General features: G+C 33.1%; 2 protein-coding genes across 4 annotated transcripts; one reads left to right on the top strand and one right to left on the bottom strand.

The window, feature by feature from the left end:
- Window positions 1–364: 364 nt before the first annotated feature.
- On the top strand, window positions 365–7,735 carry LOC114194156 (disease resistance protein At4g27190-like). The gene is made up of 4 exons (XM_028084245.1): window positions 365–3,086; window positions 5,295–5,675; window positions 6,030–6,822; window positions 7,525–7,735. The coding sequence occupies exons 1-4, from the start codon at window positions 369–371 to the stop codon at window positions 7,533–7,535; spliced, it is 3,903 nt and encodes a 1,300-aa protein (XP_027940046.1). The 5' UTR covers window positions 365–368; the 3' UTR covers window positions 7,536–7,735.
- Window positions 7,736–7,997: 262 nt separating this feature from the next.
- On the bottom strand, window positions 7,998–15,469 carry LOC114195655 (probable LRR receptor-like serine/threonine-protein kinase At1g06840). Of its 3 annotated transcripts, none has more exons than XM_028086197.1 (21): window positions 15,209–15,376; window positions 14,910–15,082; window positions 14,350–14,500; window positions 13,819–13,890; window positions 13,572–13,643; window positions 13,245–13,388; window positions 13,033–13,104; window positions 12,856–12,927; window positions 12,330–12,404; window positions 12,104–12,172; window positions 11,857–11,925; window positions 11,666–11,737; window positions 11,457–11,543; window positions 11,177–11,245; window positions 10,497–10,978; window positions 10,028–10,186; window positions 9,542–9,825; window positions 9,269–9,320; window positions 8,860–9,110; window positions 8,644–8,778; window positions 7,998–8,541 (listed from the first exon to the last, which is right to left on the bottom strand). In XM_028086197.1, the coding sequence occupies exons 1-21, from the start codon at window positions 15,211–15,213 to the stop codon at window positions 8,194–8,196; spliced, it is 2,913 nt and encodes a 970-aa protein (XP_027941998.1). In that variant the 5' UTR covers window positions 15,214–15,376; the 3' UTR covers window positions 7,998–8,193. The 3 variants fall into 3 exon arrangements, with proteins under 3 accessions (XP_027941998.1, XP_027942000.1, XP_027941999.1); XM_028086199.1 differs by having other exon boundaries at window positions 8,194–8,541; window positions 15,376–15,469; XM_028086198.1 differs by having other exon boundaries at window positions 8,194–8,541; window positions 15,193–15,367.
- Between the last annotated feature and the right edge of the window lie 1,306 nt (window positions 15,470–16,775).

Genomic DNA, 16,775 nt, shown 5'->3' with positions numbered 1-16,775 from the left:
TACTTTTTTTAAAGGTCAAAATGTACATGATAGTTTTTTTATTGATTTTTTAGCATGTTTGTGCAAGTCTTTAGATATTAAGACATGATTATTAATTTATATTTTACCATAAATACTAATTACATGTACAAATGATATATATATATATATATATATATATATATATATATATATATATATATATATATATATAAAAGACAGACATTTCAGTGTGCACATCGCTAATACTAGTCTTTGTTAAATAAAATTAAGATATTCAATTTGCAAGTTTAATTGTATAATCTCTTACTACATTACATGAGATAATATTATTTGTAGTTAACTCAGAGTGATTATCTAATTCATGTTTAGGAACCGTGTCAATTCAAATGGAGGACTTTTTTCTTTGCATCGCAACAAAAATCGCAGAATATGCAGTGTTTCCAATTTTAGATCATGCTCAATACTTATGTTGTTTCAACAAGTTTGCTTTGAAACTTCCAATTGCCAAAGAACAATTGGAATTGACTCGAGATAGTGTGAAGGAGCGAATTAAAGAAGCCATCAATAAGACTGAAAAAGTTGAACCAAGTGTTGAGAAGTGGGTGAAAGATGTTGAGAAAGTCTTAGAAGAAGTGAAAATGCTGGAAGAAAGAATATCGAGTGTGAGCAAGAGCTATTTCAGAAGGCAATGTAAATATTCTCTTGTAAAAGAAATAGAAACAAAAACAACTGAAATGATTCAACTCGTTTGTAATAGCAAGTTTGAACCATTTTCGAAGATTACTGAACTTCCAGGCATGAAGTACTATTCTTCTGATGATTTCTTTATGTTCAACTCTACAGAAGCATCTTACAACAAGCTTCTTGAAGAATTAAAGAACAAAAGTGTTTTCATGATCGGATTAGTTGGATTAGGTGGTTCAGGTAAAACTACTTTGGCAAAAGAAGTGGGTAAAAAAGTTGAAGAGATGAAAATCTTTGAGAAGGTTGTCTTTGCAACAGTGTCTCAACCTCTAAATATCAGAAGCATCCAAGATCAGATTGCTGATCAATTGGGCTTCAAGTTAATGGAAGAATCAGATATAGGTAGAGCCCAGAGACTATCAGAGAGATTAAGAAAAGGTACAACTCTTGTAATCTTGGATGATGTATGGGAAAAAATAAACTTCCAAGCTTTAGGTATTCCACTTGATGAAAGTGGAAAGGGTTGTTGCGTATTCATAACAACTCGGAGTAAAGAAGTATGCACTTATATGCAATGTCAATGTACAATTGAACTTGATCTCTTGAGTGACGAGGAAGCTTGGACCTTGTTCACACATTATTCAAACATAAGTGACGACTCCTCAGAAGCTTTGAAAGGCGTGGCAAGAAAAATTGTTAATGAATGTAAGGGGTTGCCCATTGCAATTGTGACAGTGGGAAGCACACTAAAGGAGAAAAGTATTGAAGATTTTGAGTTAGCATTGTCAAGGCTAGAAAATTCTAAGCCACTAGATATTCCACAAGGCTTAAGAAGTCCTTATGTTTGTCTTGAATTAAGTTACACTAATTTGACAAACCAATTATCTCAATCCTTATTATTATTGTGTTCTATGTTTCCAGAGGATTGTGAAATAGGTTTGGAAGATTTATTTCGATTTGGAAGAGGATTTGGCACAATTGGGACATTTGGAACAATGGAGAACGCAAGGAGAGAGATGCATGTAGCTATAAAGTTGCTCATGAATTGTTGTTTGTTAATGCATGGTAAAGAAAAACAAAGGGTAAAAATGCATGATTTGGTTCGTGATGTAGCCTTGTGGATTGCGTCTAAAAGTGGTCAAGCAATTTTCACACGTACTGAAGTGGATCCAAAGGAGTTGGCAGATGATGACGTCATGAAAGATAAGAAAGCAATAGCCATATGGGGTTTGAATAGTTATCATCTACTCAATTATAAATTAAATTATCCAATACTTGAAATTCTCTTGCTTTCTTTTGAAGTGAGTGGTGTAAAAGTATCAGATGGGTGTCTTCAAAGCTTGGCAAAGCTTAAAACCTTGGCAATCATAAACAAATGGAATGAAGGTGCCTTGCCTTTGCAAGAGTCATTGAATTCATTAAAAAATATTCGAACACTATGCTTGAGGGGTCATGATTTAGGTGACATATCTTTTGTGGAACGACTGCAAGCACTTGAGATTCTTGACTTGCGTGGCTCTTATTTTGATGATTTGCCTGTTGGGATCGTAGAATTAAAGAAGTTGAAGCTTTTGGATTTGTACAAATGTGTGATTAAGAAAAATAAAAATGTTGAAGCTTATGAAGTTGTAAAGAAATGTTTGCAGCTGGAGGAATTGTATTTGTGTTTGATCAAATATGAAAAGGCCTTTCCAGATGATGTCTCTTTCTCCAGATTACAAAGGTATGTTATAATGAGCGGTTATCTTTTTTCTCATAAACATTACTTATGTCGTGGTGATCTTGTGGTTATTGAAAAATACGCACAATCTAGAAGTTTATTAATAGATGAGTTTAATGTTGGCGCTCAGAGTTTTATATCATCACCAATAAAGGATCTCTTTATAAGAGCAGAGTACCTTAGTTTGAGCAACCTTAAGGGAGATTATAAAAATATAATCCCATCCATGGATCCACAAGGCATGAATCAGTTGGTTGCTCTATCACTCAAATATTGTTCAAAGATAGAATGTCTGATTGATAGCACTATCAATAGCAACACCAGTTTTGGTTTGCTTCAAACTGAAGTTGTGTTCTCCACCCTTGTTTACTTAAGTTTGGTAGACTTAGATAATCTTCGAGAGGTGTTTTGTGATCCCTCTTCTCGATGTTCTCTGAAAAATTTACAAGAGCTCGAGATAGAAAGATGTTACAAATTGATCAGCGTATCATTTCCTATGAGCTCAAAGCTATGCAATCTGAAGGTCTTTACAATATCAAAATGCCCAATGCTATCTTCTCTCTTCACGCCATCCGTTGTCCAAACTCTAGAGCTGTTAGAGGTTCTAAGAATATATAGATGCAAATCATTGAGACACATAATAGAAGAAGAGAATGATGTTCTTTCGAGCACTCAAACTCATTCTTCTTTGACGCTCCATGTTGAGAATATTACTTAATATCTTTTTTATTTAAATTAGTTTTTAGAAAATATTTCAGTTTTAGAGATATGTGTCAGTTTTAGAAATTTGTTATTATTTTAGATTAGGAGTGAGATATTATAAATATTTTATACTTGATATTTGTTATATTTTGCTCTATATATAGAGTATATCAATAAAATACAAAAACATGTTCCTCCGTATAACATATCACATATATCTCTTATATCTCTCATATTATCAAAAGCCCTAAAATTCCCAACAACTGGTATCAAGAGCCATTGTTCTTACTGCCGATAGAATGGAAGGAAATATGTCGCACGTCGCTATTCCACTCTTTGATGGTGAAAGCTATGATCTATGGGCGGTAAGGATGCAAACATATCTAGAGGGGCTAGATCTATGGGAAGTTGTGGAGGAAGATGATGTTCCCTTGTCTGAAAATCCCACCATGGCTCAAATGAAAGCGCATAAAGAAAAGAAAACGAGAAAGGCAAAGGCAAAATCATGCTTGTTCGCAGGTGTTTCACAAATGATTATGACCAGGATCATGACTTTAAAGTCTCCCAAAGAAATATGGGAATACTTGAAAGCAGAATATGAAGGGAACGAGAAGATTCGAGGCATGAAAGTTTTGAACTTGATAAGGGAGTTTGAGATGCAAAGAATGAAAGAGTCAGAGACGATTAAAGAATACTCAAACAAATTGTTGGGTATTGCCAACAAGATAAAATTGTTGGGAAAGGAGTTTTCAGATTCCAGACTCGTTGAGAAAATTCTGGTGACGGTGCCGGAAAGATATGAGGCATCTATTGCTTCCTTAGAAAACACAAAAGATTTGTCTACAATCACCTTTACAGAGGTGATACATGCCTTGCAAGCACAAGAACAACGAAGATTGATGAGAGAAGATCATGAGGCGGTTGAAGGTAATTTAAATTACACGGAAGATAATGCTCTCATAGTCAAGAAAAATATAAGGAGCAAATACAACAACACACAGGTTTTTCCATCTTGTCCCCATTGCAAGAGAAAAGGTCATCAACCCAATTGGTGTTGGTGGAGGCCAGATGTCAAATGTCACAAATGCGGTCAATTGGGACATGTGGAAAAGGTATGCAAATCTAAAGATTCTGAAGAAGATGTTCAAATTGTGGAGAATAAATCAGATGAGGATAAATCAGAGGAAGATCTACTTTTTACAACATCATGTGTCACAACCAACCAATCTTCAAAAGATTGGATTATAGATAGTGGTTGCACAAACCATATGACTCATGATAGAGAAATTTTCAAGGAGCTGAATAAATCAAATATTTCCAAGGTAAGAATTGGGAATGGAGAACAACTTGCTGTGAAAGGTACAGGAACAGTTTCAATTAAAACTCATTCAGGTATCAAATTAATTTTTGATGTCTTATATGTTCCTGAGATTACCCAGAATTTGTTAAGTGTTGCTCAATTGTTAGAGAAAGGTTATAAGGTCTCCTTTGAAAATAAAGTATGTGTGATCAAAAATGCAAACAACATAGAGGTATTTAAAGTCCACATGAAAGACAAAAGATTTGCGCTGGATTTTATGAAGGAGGAATTTGATACAAAGAAAGTGAACATGAAAGAAGGATCAAAATTAGAAGATAAATATCTTTGGAAGAAAGTAGATGTCCAAGTGAAGAAAGTAGATGGAGGTTCACATTTTAATATTCACAAAAGGTCCAATGCCACTCCAATGAAATCCACACCGAACAAAGAAAAAGAAGATGATGCTGATATAAGAAGAAATATGAAGGATGATGCCAAATTGAAGAAAGATGTGATGCCATGGAAGAAGGAGAAAAACAAATATTGCAAACACAAAAAGAGGAGAAAATCAAGCATCAAAAGATGGAGAATCAAATCTGAAGATATAAAATAAACAGATATTAAGCAAGGAGGAATGTTGAGAATATTACTTAATATCTTTTTTATTTAAATTAGTTTTTAGAAAATATTTCAGTTTTAGAGATATGTGTCAGTTTTAGAAATTTGTTATTATTTTAGATTAGGAGTGAGATATTATAAATATTTTATACTTGATATTTGTTATATTTTGCTCTATATATAGAGTATATCAATAAAATACAAAAACATGTTCCTCCGTATAACATATCACATATATCTCTTATATCTCTCATATTATCAAAAGCCCTAAAATTCCCAACACTCCAGAAATTAAGGACTCTTCAAATTTTTTCATGTGACAATTTGGAGTATATATTCTCTGTGTTTTTAGTGGAAGGGCTAGTAAGTTTGAAAAGTTTGGATATTTCATGGAACCCAAAGTTGAAGTATGTATTTGGCAGTGAAAAGGAGCATAATCTTGCAGGGTACCCAAGTTTCCAACACACTAATAGTGAAAGAAATTTGCCTAATTTGAAATCTATGAAGTTGAGGAGTTTACCAAATTTAATTGACATTTGGCCTGAATATTGTCGTGCACATCTCCCAAGTCTTAATGATTTACATTGCAAGAGATGTCCAAAATTATCTAATTCTTCCATACATAAGGTGATGACTGTTTCAGATATCCAGCAACAGACAACTCCAGTGGTAATATATTAATTATTTTTCATCAAATTGATTAAAAATAGTAAGTTTTAAACATGAAGTAACATTTTTAATATATGTGATTAGAAATCAGTATAGTTTCTCAGGTAATGTTTAAATGTACTAAGAATAACAATCGTATCGAGTAGTTTTCTTCATCATTACTTTTACCCGATAATTATCAAGATTATAATTTATATTCTAAGTTTGAGTTGAAAAATATATTTATAAATTAATCATAATCATGTGAAATGGAATAAACAAGTATTTATCTATTTAATCAATTATATTTGTATGACTTATATCGTGGAATAAAAGTGTAGCGTATTAACAATGAATTGTGTTGTGTATACACAGGAGAATGATATCCTATGGTTGATTAGCAACACATTGAAGCAATTGGACGATGATCCATTGTCTCACCCACAACTCAAAGTTTTCCTCAAATTTAGAATCCTATGCTTGAATGATCTTAAGATAAAAGGTATCTTCGAATTCCAAATGGGAGAAGAAGGGGACACTACACAACTGCTTCCCCTAAACTTGGATATAAGTTATCTATCATTGTCGAATCTAGCTGAGCTCAACTTCATATGGAAAGGCCCCACAGCTTTTCTAAGCCTCCAAAACCTTGAAACTGTTTATGTGGATGGATGTCCAAAGTTGAAAACCATCTTCTCCACCACCGTTGTTACAAGTTTACCAATGTTGCAGTATCTGCATATATATTACTGTGATGAATTGGAACAAATATTTGATTTAGGTGATGCGCAACAACTCAAAACCCTATCTTCTTCCCAACAACTCTGCTTCCCAAAACTCTCTTCCATTGTAGTTACAAACTGCAATAAGTTGAAGTGTCTATTTTATAATATCTCGGCCAGTCATTTTACCAATCTGAGATATTTGGAAATAACAAATTGCTCTCGGTTACACAAGGCTTTTGATTTTGAAGATGAAGCTGATGATGGTGGTTTAGAAAGAATGGGTAAGGATGGAAAACAACTACTATTACACAACTTGAAATTTATAACACTCACAGATCTGCCAAACTTCCAAGAGATTCACCACGGATTTAAGTTAAAAGAAGATGTTCAACATACCATAAGGGAATGTCCCGTGTATTCTCCAAGTTTATATCTACATCCAGGTAAAATTCACATGACATTTTTCTAAACACAATTACAATGTCCTTGGATTATGATGTTGTTAAATGAAATATTATTTTATTAACAAGTTTTTGGTTAAACTTTGCTCCATCATGAAATCTTGTCACCAGGCACAAAGGGTGGTATTAATTAAATATATTTTTTGTTTATCAGATATGTAAATAGATGCTACAATTAAGCACGAAAAAACAAAACAAATTGGCTACATACAAGCTGGTCTTGATTTTAAAAAGGAAGTAATAGTTATATGGAAAATGTATCACTCAACTCATCTCCATGCGTTCAATAAATTGGTCAGGTGACATTTTCTTTCCTGCTTACATCTGTCTTGTTAAATTATGCAAATTTCATCATATTTTAAATTAATACAAGATTTTTTTTTAAATGAAGAAAACCACTTTATGTTCTTCCTTATATAGTGTTCTACTTCTTTATTTCTGCTCACTGTAAGACTTAGACTCATACTTAGATTTTACTTGAATCTTTCAAGCCCCTGTACAAAACATTATCAGAACTTCACCTTCCTATCAAAAGAAGAGTAGAAAGAGGTGTAACAGTCTTGCACCAGATAAACATGAACATGCTGTGCTTGTTTGTTTAAATAATATGATGACTTTTCTGTCATCTTGCTGTATTTTTCAAATCTCTAAAACTGCAAATGTAATGAAATTCTTTATTTTCAGGTGACACTTGAGACCATATGTTGATTCATTCTACAGTGTGATGTGTTGCCGATAAAGTTAAACGGGGTGCTAAATTCTCCACTACTCTACCCTACTTTTCTACCTTACTTTCATATTTTATTTTCCTGTATGACTCATTATTTTATAAATTCATCGGGATTGTTACTCTTACATAATCCATTCTAAGTACAAGTTTTTAATATAACTTTGTTTCTTCTAGCTACCTCTGTTTTTTTGCCATCTGTTAGTCCTTGCATTAACACCTTTTAATTTTTCTAACTCAATAGTCTTTTTTCCTTCTGCTACCATACACATTATCGTATCTCGTTGTATATTTATCTCTGTGAGTGTTTAATGTCTTGTTTTAGGATCAAAGAATTTGATAGGGAATTAATATTATGAGAAGTCTCAGTCTTATATCGTGTATCGTTAATATGATATGATTCGTTATGTATTTAAGTGCTTTGGTAAAATTCAGCATCATAAACCAATCTCCGTCACTGTTATAAAATACATTATTTATAACTTACAAACCAATCCTGTGTCAATTTATGATACAACAAGCAGCACAAAAAGAATAAATGAAAGTTAGTAAATTTGGTTTCATAGTCCAGTTCACAAGGTACTAATTAACATTCTCAGATTCAATCAACTATATTTTTTGAACTTCTATCTTGGCTTGATGGTTGGTATGGTTCCACTGACAAGGTCACTACCTGACACATCTCCGGAAATAAAAGGAGTCTTTATAATAGATGATGAAGGTTGTGAACTGAATATTGTGCCAGAAGAATCACTTGTAACATATTCAACTCCCTTGGTATCTGAATCGGGTAACATAGAATAGATGTATTCAAGCTCTCTAGCCACTTCTGCCATTTTAGGTCTCTCATCTGGTGAATCTTTGCAACACTTTAAGGCTAAAGTCAAAAATCTCTCTGCATACTCAGATGGATAAGACTCGATACGTTTATCAACTACTCGAGATATTCCACCTGATTGGTATGTCATATTAACCTGAAATAAAATAAAAAAAGGAAGAAAAGAAAATATTTAGGTCATTCTAAGATAAACTTTTTTCAATAAGCACTTATATGAAGAAGAAAAACCATAACATACCTGTCTAATAATATTTTCACCGTGAAAGATTGGTGGCCTCGCAGTCAAAAGTTCCAGAAATACAACACCCAAACTATAAACATCACTTTTGTCGGTCAAATTACGAGTTAAGAAGTACTCTGGATCAAGATAACCCTGCAGGAGCAGAACAACGTTAACAACGTACAAGCAAATGCTGAATTATAGTGAAAGCAAATCCAGTTATGAAAACCATACCGGGGTGCCCTTTACTACTGTGGATACATGAGCAGGTACATTTCCTTCAATATCTGGAACTGGAGCAAGCCGTGAAAGACCAAAATCAGCAACTTTTGCTGTGTACCTTGTGTCCAGTAATATATTGCTGGCTTTCACGTCTCGGTGGAATATCGGAGGATTAGCTTCTGTGTGCAGATATAGAAGACCTTTTGCTGATCCCAGACCAATCTTTAACCTCAGAGAAAAACTAAGAGCATCTTTTGAATGAGCTGTCATAAAACATTAAAGTAAAGGAGGTTTTTTCATTAAATTAAAAGTAAATTATAACATTAGTCTCTTTGTACTTGAAACCAAAATGGAACCAGAAAGAACAAAGAAACCTTATACAGGAAATACAGAAAATCATATAATCAAAGTTTAAATATACCAGAAAGATGATCCCTTAGGGTTCCATTTGGCATATATTCATAAACCAACATCTGCAAGCACAAAAAAATAAACAAACAGAACAAATAAACTAGTCAGAAAAGGACTCCTTGTAATTTTAATATCAGTTTTAGTCAACATCTTACTTTAGTACTAGCCACGTTCTAGTGAAATCAAATCAATAGATGTGAGACAGTATAACAGGACTCGTTGAAAATAATTCTCTTAAGAAATTATTTGAGTTTACATTTTTGAACTGTGAAACAAACGCTACCTGTTCACCCTCTTCATCACAGTATCCAATGAGAGACACAAGGTTGCGATGGTGTAACCTTGACAGCAATTCTATTTCTGTAAAGAACTCCCTCTCACCTTGCAGTGAACCCTCCTGTGCACGTTTTATGGCTACAACAGTGCCATCAGGAAGACGACCTTTATAAACCTTCCCATAGCCCCCTTCTCCTATCTGAGCAGACTGGCTAAAATTGTTTGTGGCCAAGGCCATTTCTTTGTAATCAAATGATCTTACACCTTCAACTCTTATCGAGATCCTAGATGCTGTGAAAAATTTTGAAGCCTTTGTTTAATATATATACAATCAACCATTCTTCATGGTAAGAGAAAATTAGCTTTATAATATAGTTATGCCAAAATAAAACATGTGCAATAACATCTAGACATCAGATTATAGAAGAGCCAAAGCCTTGCAGACATTTCTAAAAGGAAGAAATAATAGGCTAACTCATTATAAGGTACTCACCGTTACGCCTTTTGGAAAGTGCATGATAATCTCTCATGCGTACTCTCAAAATAAGAATGGAAACAATTGCCGATAATGTAACTGCACAGGCAATTGCACCTAAGATTATTCCAGCCAGTGCACCTTTGCTTATCCCTGAACTTGAAGACGGAGTAATCGCTGCATAATAAGCAGTAGTATATCAGCACAAGTGATCAACCTTAAAACAGTATCATATTCCATACATGGGATCAACCTTAAACATAATTTCAGAACACTTGTTTGACATGCGAAACATGAACTATACTATAAAAGGCTGATTTATTAATAGAATCTTGACTCGATCTGCATAAACTATAAACAATTCAATTTGAAGTTTTCATGATCACTATTCAACCACCTGACTGAGATTCAACTTCAGTTTCCTTGTTAACATTGTCCAAGTACTTCTACACACTCTATCACGTCATCAAAAGTTTCTGTAACTCACCTTCGCTATAAATATCCAGTAGAACGAAGTCCAAGAGTTCATAAGGACCAAACAGGTCACTGTCACTAATATCCCATTCTCTGAACATGTCTCTAATCCGAACAACCTCATTTTTACTGAACTGACGAGAACTTGTATTGTCAATATATTCTGGGAAAAGCTTCAGGTTCATTCTCAATCGCCCTTCTTCCCACGTAAAACGCTCAATGAACAGCTGATTAGTATGCACACTAAGACCATTTGTCAGGAAGCTCTCAAATTCTGTCACATATTCACGGAAATCTGAAAAACCTGGACTTTTCAACCGATAATGAACAATCAATGGGGCAGCACAGATACACTCCACAGTGTATTCATAAGGAGGGGGACATCCTTGACTTGGACACAGAACACTGGAGCCTCCATCCATGTTATTGTCACTTTCACCTCCACAAAGCTGAACTAGGGAGTTGTTATTCAAACATACACGATTTCCCTGAAGCCTGAAAAACAGTAATTTCAATAATAATGTGACAAGTTACCAAGAAAGATGGAATTCATGTCAATCAATGTTCAACGATATTTGACCTTTGTCATAAGGTTTGTATTATTGTTTTGAACATGCTTGACAAAGAAAGAAGATAAAAATCTCCACCTTACTCTTACTTTAGTACGTCTGAAAAATCAATTTAGAAGCTTACATAAGTGTGACATTTGGAGGAAGATTTGTAGTGCCTGATATGCTTGTAAGTTGATTATTTTGCATGTTCCTGTTGCAAATCAAAAACAAAAGAATTAAAAGGCATCTAAGCTAACAAAACACTTGTATGGATACAGGATGCCTTGGGAACGTACGGACATCTGCATGTTCTCACACATGGTATCACTCAATGAAGAACAAAAATAGAGGACACATAAATTCATGTTGCAAGATATAAATCTACAACAGCAAAATTTCGCAATTATAATTTCATGTCTTACAAGATAAGTTGCTCTGTTGCATTTAAAGTCCTGTTCTGCCAAATGGTAGAAGGAACAGTACCACTGATTGCATTGTTGGCAATTGACCTGTAATAGGGAAAGATACGTCTTGACAAATCGTTGATTTTATAGCAGTGTTTGATATGTGTGTGGAAATACATTACGGTTTGATGTAGAAGAAGAAATGGTGAAACAAAAGACAAACTTACAATTTCTGAAGACGTGGAAGACCAGAAAAGTAGGATGGAATTGTTCCATTGAGCTTGTTGTTTGATAAATCACTGCACAAGTCCTCGTAGTAAGACAATAATATCATATGCAATCCATGTAATCGTATTCAGGATATGTTCTCCAACCACTTAACATGAGGAGAATATCCATAAGCAATAGAAGTTCTTACATGGTTGTCATATTGTCTGATAGCTTATTGGTAGGAATTGATTCATTCAATTGATTGAAACTGAGGTCACTGGAACATACACAAACAGAAATCAGTTGAAACACTTACCAACAGTTACGGATTTTTAAGCATGTGCGTTGTCTAACTCATTATTTTGTCAGGTGCAGACACTTCTTTTGATAACAATCCAATGAAGTCAATGAATAAACTAATTTGAAAGAAAATGAAATAACTAAACTAAACTTACAGGTAAGCAAGGTGTGGTATCCTGCTGAAATCAGGAATTGATCCTGTCAAGTTGCAGTTCCTAAGGCTTCTGATAAAGCCAAGAAAAAAACAGTAAGAACGTATGGACCATCAACCTTACACTCTGGTCATTTCTCTTCATAGAACTAAATATTTTGTTTGAGACAAGAAATTTTGTTAAGCATGATGGTGATGTACATGCAAACACAAAATCACAATGCACTTACAATTTCAACAATTTTGGCATGTTGGCATAAGATTCTGGTATGCTACTTCCTTCGAAGTTATTGTTATCGAGTTGACTGCAATAACAAGAAGATCCAAAAGTTACTTAAAATATTTATTTATTCAGAAGACGTATTTATTGATTCAAGTTCAGCTAACACTGTAGAAATAAAAACATTATAAAACAAAAGGGTCTAAAAGTACAATGACAGAAATTGTAACTTTCCAATAATGACTTTAGAATTTTTCTTCTGAGGTTTTTAGTATCAACTTTAGAATTTCTCTTCTTGCAATTCTGATTTAAAAAAATAGGTTGGCATCACTTCACAGTGTATGAAATAAATAACAGAACATTTTTGTCAGAAAGAATGAAAGTATCTAATGAGAGATTAAAAACCAGAGGAAGAGAAGCAAGATGTGCATGAACATACATAAAGAATATGCGCTCTATTCATCCAAAACAAATTGATAACTAAATGAACTCAAAGACATGAATGCAAGCTTATTTAACACAATAATAAATCATACAGTATTGTTAAGCTTGGCATCTCAGAGAGCTCGGATGGGAGATTTCCTGTCAAGTTATTGTTGTCAAGAAGACTGCATTCGAAAGATACATCTTGTTAACAAACGTGAAAATGAAGGATGAAATAAAAGTCAGAAAAATATGTCAGTGACTTCAATCATGTCACCAATAACACTGACAGGTGAATAAGGCTTCCTAATTGGGAAAGCTGTGCTGGGATTTGTCCACTAAGTGAATTGTTGTTCATGTGGCTGCTCCATTGGGAAAAAAGAGAAGGCATTATTTTCTTTCACTTTCTTGCTAAGAAAGTAAAAGGTAGATAAATCAAAGAATTCAAGCAGCAAGAGTGGTAGTTTTTTAAAACTGTAGTAATAATCATAAAGAATGTTACAAGTGTTTTGTGCTGTTCAGGTTTGCAAATGATAGTGGTATGGGTCCTGTAATCTTGTTCTCATCAATTTGCATTCTCTCCAGCGCTGGAAGATGGCCAAGCTCATCAGGCAGATCATTTGTTAGTTTATTTCCACTCAGGAGTCTGCAAAACTTTATTTGATAAGAAAGAGAGCAGAAATATTGTAGCTCTGTGTCAAAATACCAGCCTTTTACTTATGCAACCAATTGAATTCAATTTCAGTCCTATAGAAACAGGTGTTTGATCATACACTAATGTTTATTAACCATGGTCCTGCATGCTGGCCAGGTAGATGAGTAAACTTACAAGAGTTTCAAAGTTTTGATATTGCCAATCTCCTTCGGTATACTCCCAGTAATGTCATTCCACATAAAGTCCCTTTCAAAAATGAAAATTAAAACCAGTACTAGAGGAAGCAATTGCAAGCTGCTACAGAATGGACATATTCAACAGAATCTATATATTTTACAAAATTTGAAGCTAGAATTTGCAAAATTGAAGAGTTCATATGTGACAGGTTTGCATTAGAAACATAATGCAGCTACTGCCTTACACTATTTCCAAATAAGACAAGTTGCCGATCTCAGGTGCCAAAGTTCCAGACAGGTTCAAATTCAGTAGTTGCCTACAGACAAAAATAAAAGGTTCTCAAACAAATGTGTCGGTAGTAGCAAAAGCTGTTCCAAGTGATGTGTCAAAAGAAAATCAAGAAAATATAATCTGTATACTACTTGACACTTTACTATTGTGCAGAGCATTAAATTATTAGTATTGGTTCTGGAAGTAAAAGATAATTGATGAAAAGATAGAAAGGTGGTTAAACAGAAATTTTGCTTTGATTTCAAGATATATGAATTTGTCAAGATACAACGAATTGTGAACTTAAAGCTAACAGCCATTGTTGTAGTCAGTTTAACTTTTTCAATCTAAACAGTTTCTGATTGATAAACTTTGGACTCACAACAACCATTGAGAATCTATATACGAAACTGAGCATATTAAAGGGAGAAAAATTAATAAAACATAGACCAAAAAATGGAAGGTTATACAAAAAGAAAATTTAAGTGGAAGATCAAAGTCATACAATTGTAGAACATGTAAATTGCCATCGGCTAATGTTGTATTGGAGCACATAACCCCTATCCAGTTGGATGTACATGGATCTCCACGATCCCAGTTGCTCAAATTTCCATTAATATCAAACAAACTTCTCTTTATGGTTCTTAATGCCTCAACTGCATGTTCAAGTAAATGAAACAATCATACTGTCAAGAGAGCCAAATGAAAACAACATTGACATTATAAACATATTATTTTTGAAATAAATGAAAAGAAACTGTAGCAGCACCGTTTGATGTTTTTGGCAGAAAACAAGCAATGAATATTTCTATTGAATCTAAATATTACTTCCTCGATCTCATTTTGTCTGTTAAGATAATGCACAAATCATAAGAAACTTTTACTTATTCCCATTTCTGAGATAACATAATATTATTTTACTAAAACACCCATATTTCCATAAAAGATCGATTACTCTCGACAGTTGTAACTGTGCATCTACTAGCTCATATTTCTTGAGGGCATTATTGGGAAAAAATGCAAATCTTGGAATACAAATAAAAGACAAAAGGGAGGGGAATATACCTTCTGTAGGGTCAGTGACCTGACTAGCAGCCAATAAGAAATAGCAGAAAAACCAGAAACAGAGAACAACCTCACACCTACAACCCTTTGAAAGATACATCCCAGAAAACCCAGAAAACACAAGGCCTTTAGATTGTCTCTCCTGAACTGAACAGGGTTTTGCTTTTCTTTCCCTACCAGCAATAACACCAGTCAGAAACATTCATTTGCGTGCACTTAAAAACCACCCTATATATGCTTCTAAATCCAAAACAAAGATAGCTATCAAATCAAAGGAGAATACCCTTTTCAAAACAAACCTCATGCATGCATATCCAAGTGAAAAAAATCCCAGAAACCTCGCAAACCTTATAGGAATAACCTTTTTTCACTGAAAGCTTAGAACAAGAAAATAATGAACCCCACTTGCGGGAACAACACAGTAGAACCTATCCCAGAACGCAAAAGGATTGTATATATAACTAACCTCTGGAAGTAAATATTACATGAGAGAAGCAACACGTGGACTATAACTTTATATGTCAACAAAGAAGATTAACATTGAAAACTGAGTACACAGGTGAATGCAAACTTCTGACCAAGTCTCCAATGCAACGTGGAATTGCAGGTGTAGTTTAGGAGTGGTGGTGACGAAGGCCATCACTTTCATTACTGTAGCTAATTTAATTTTCAACGTAGGTGCATGCGTAAATATCAATTAAAGTAATTAAAAAGAGGGAGAGAACTTTTCATAGTGGAGTTGGTCATTCTTAACTTGTGGAACCAAACACTAAAGGTTCATGTTATACAATTAATCAGATTTATTTATGTAGCTGGTGGTGTTGACTTTCTGGAATCAAAATTAAGAACGGGTTAATTATATAGAATTGGTCCTTTCTTTTAAAATACTATTTTCAAGAGGTGTTGTATGAAGATACCTACATATTTTTTCATTGACGGCTGAATTGGACAAGAAAGAGACAACTGTTGAGGCAACAGAGAGGGGGAACATGTGTGCTTTTGAATGTTCCAATTTCAAAGATCAAACGAAAAATTATAAAAAAAAAGAAAACTACTTTAGGAATAATAACAATTTTTTATGAATATGAAAATAAAAGTTAGTATAAGTAATATTTGAAACATGCTATAATAGCATAAAATTCAAATTAAAAATAATTGAAGTATATATATATATATATATATATATATATATATATATATATATATAAAAGCTTAGCAGACTATAATATAACGTAAGAAAAGTATTTTTTTAATTTTTTAATAAATAAATATTAGCATCATTGTTGGCTTAATATATGTTAAATAAAATAAATTTAAAAATAAATAAAATTAGTATTAATTTAGTTGATAATTTTATTTATATTTATTAGTGTCGACTAAAAATATGTTAACCATAAAAAAAGAAATTAAAATAAATATCAAAAATAGATAATTAACTTTATTTATTTTTAATATTTATAATTATTTAAATTATTATTGACTAAGCAAATCATTAATAAATAAAATAAAATAAATATAGTTAGCATCAACTTAAGAGAAGCTAATCTTATTTACTTTTAGTATTTTATTTATTAAGTTTGCATTGTTAAGTGAATGCTAATTATAAATAAATAAGATTAGTATCATCTTAGCAAATTCAAACCTCATTTATTATAATTTGGAGAGATGAGAGATGGAGTTCTAAGGAGCACTCGTGAAAAAAGAATAATTTAACCAAGATAAAGGAAGTTAATTATTTAAAATTGAATTATTTTTTATATGGATTTGTGGTATAAATTTGAACTATGATTGATCGTTATTGATGAATATGATGAATTTGATTAGTCGGAGGATTAATGGGTTGTGTTATTTAAATGTTTGAGGTGG

Source organism: Vigna unguiculata, chromosome 8 (genome assembly GCF_004118075.2).
Source record: "Vigna unguiculata cultivar IT97K-499-35 chromosome 8, ASM411807v1, whole genome shotgun sequence".
NCBI lineage: Eukaryota > Viridiplantae > Streptophyta > Magnoliopsida > Fabales > Fabaceae > Vigna > Vigna unguiculata.
The sequence above is the reverse complement of the archived record's forward strand: the minus strand, read 5'-3'. Positions and strand labels throughout refer to the sequence as shown.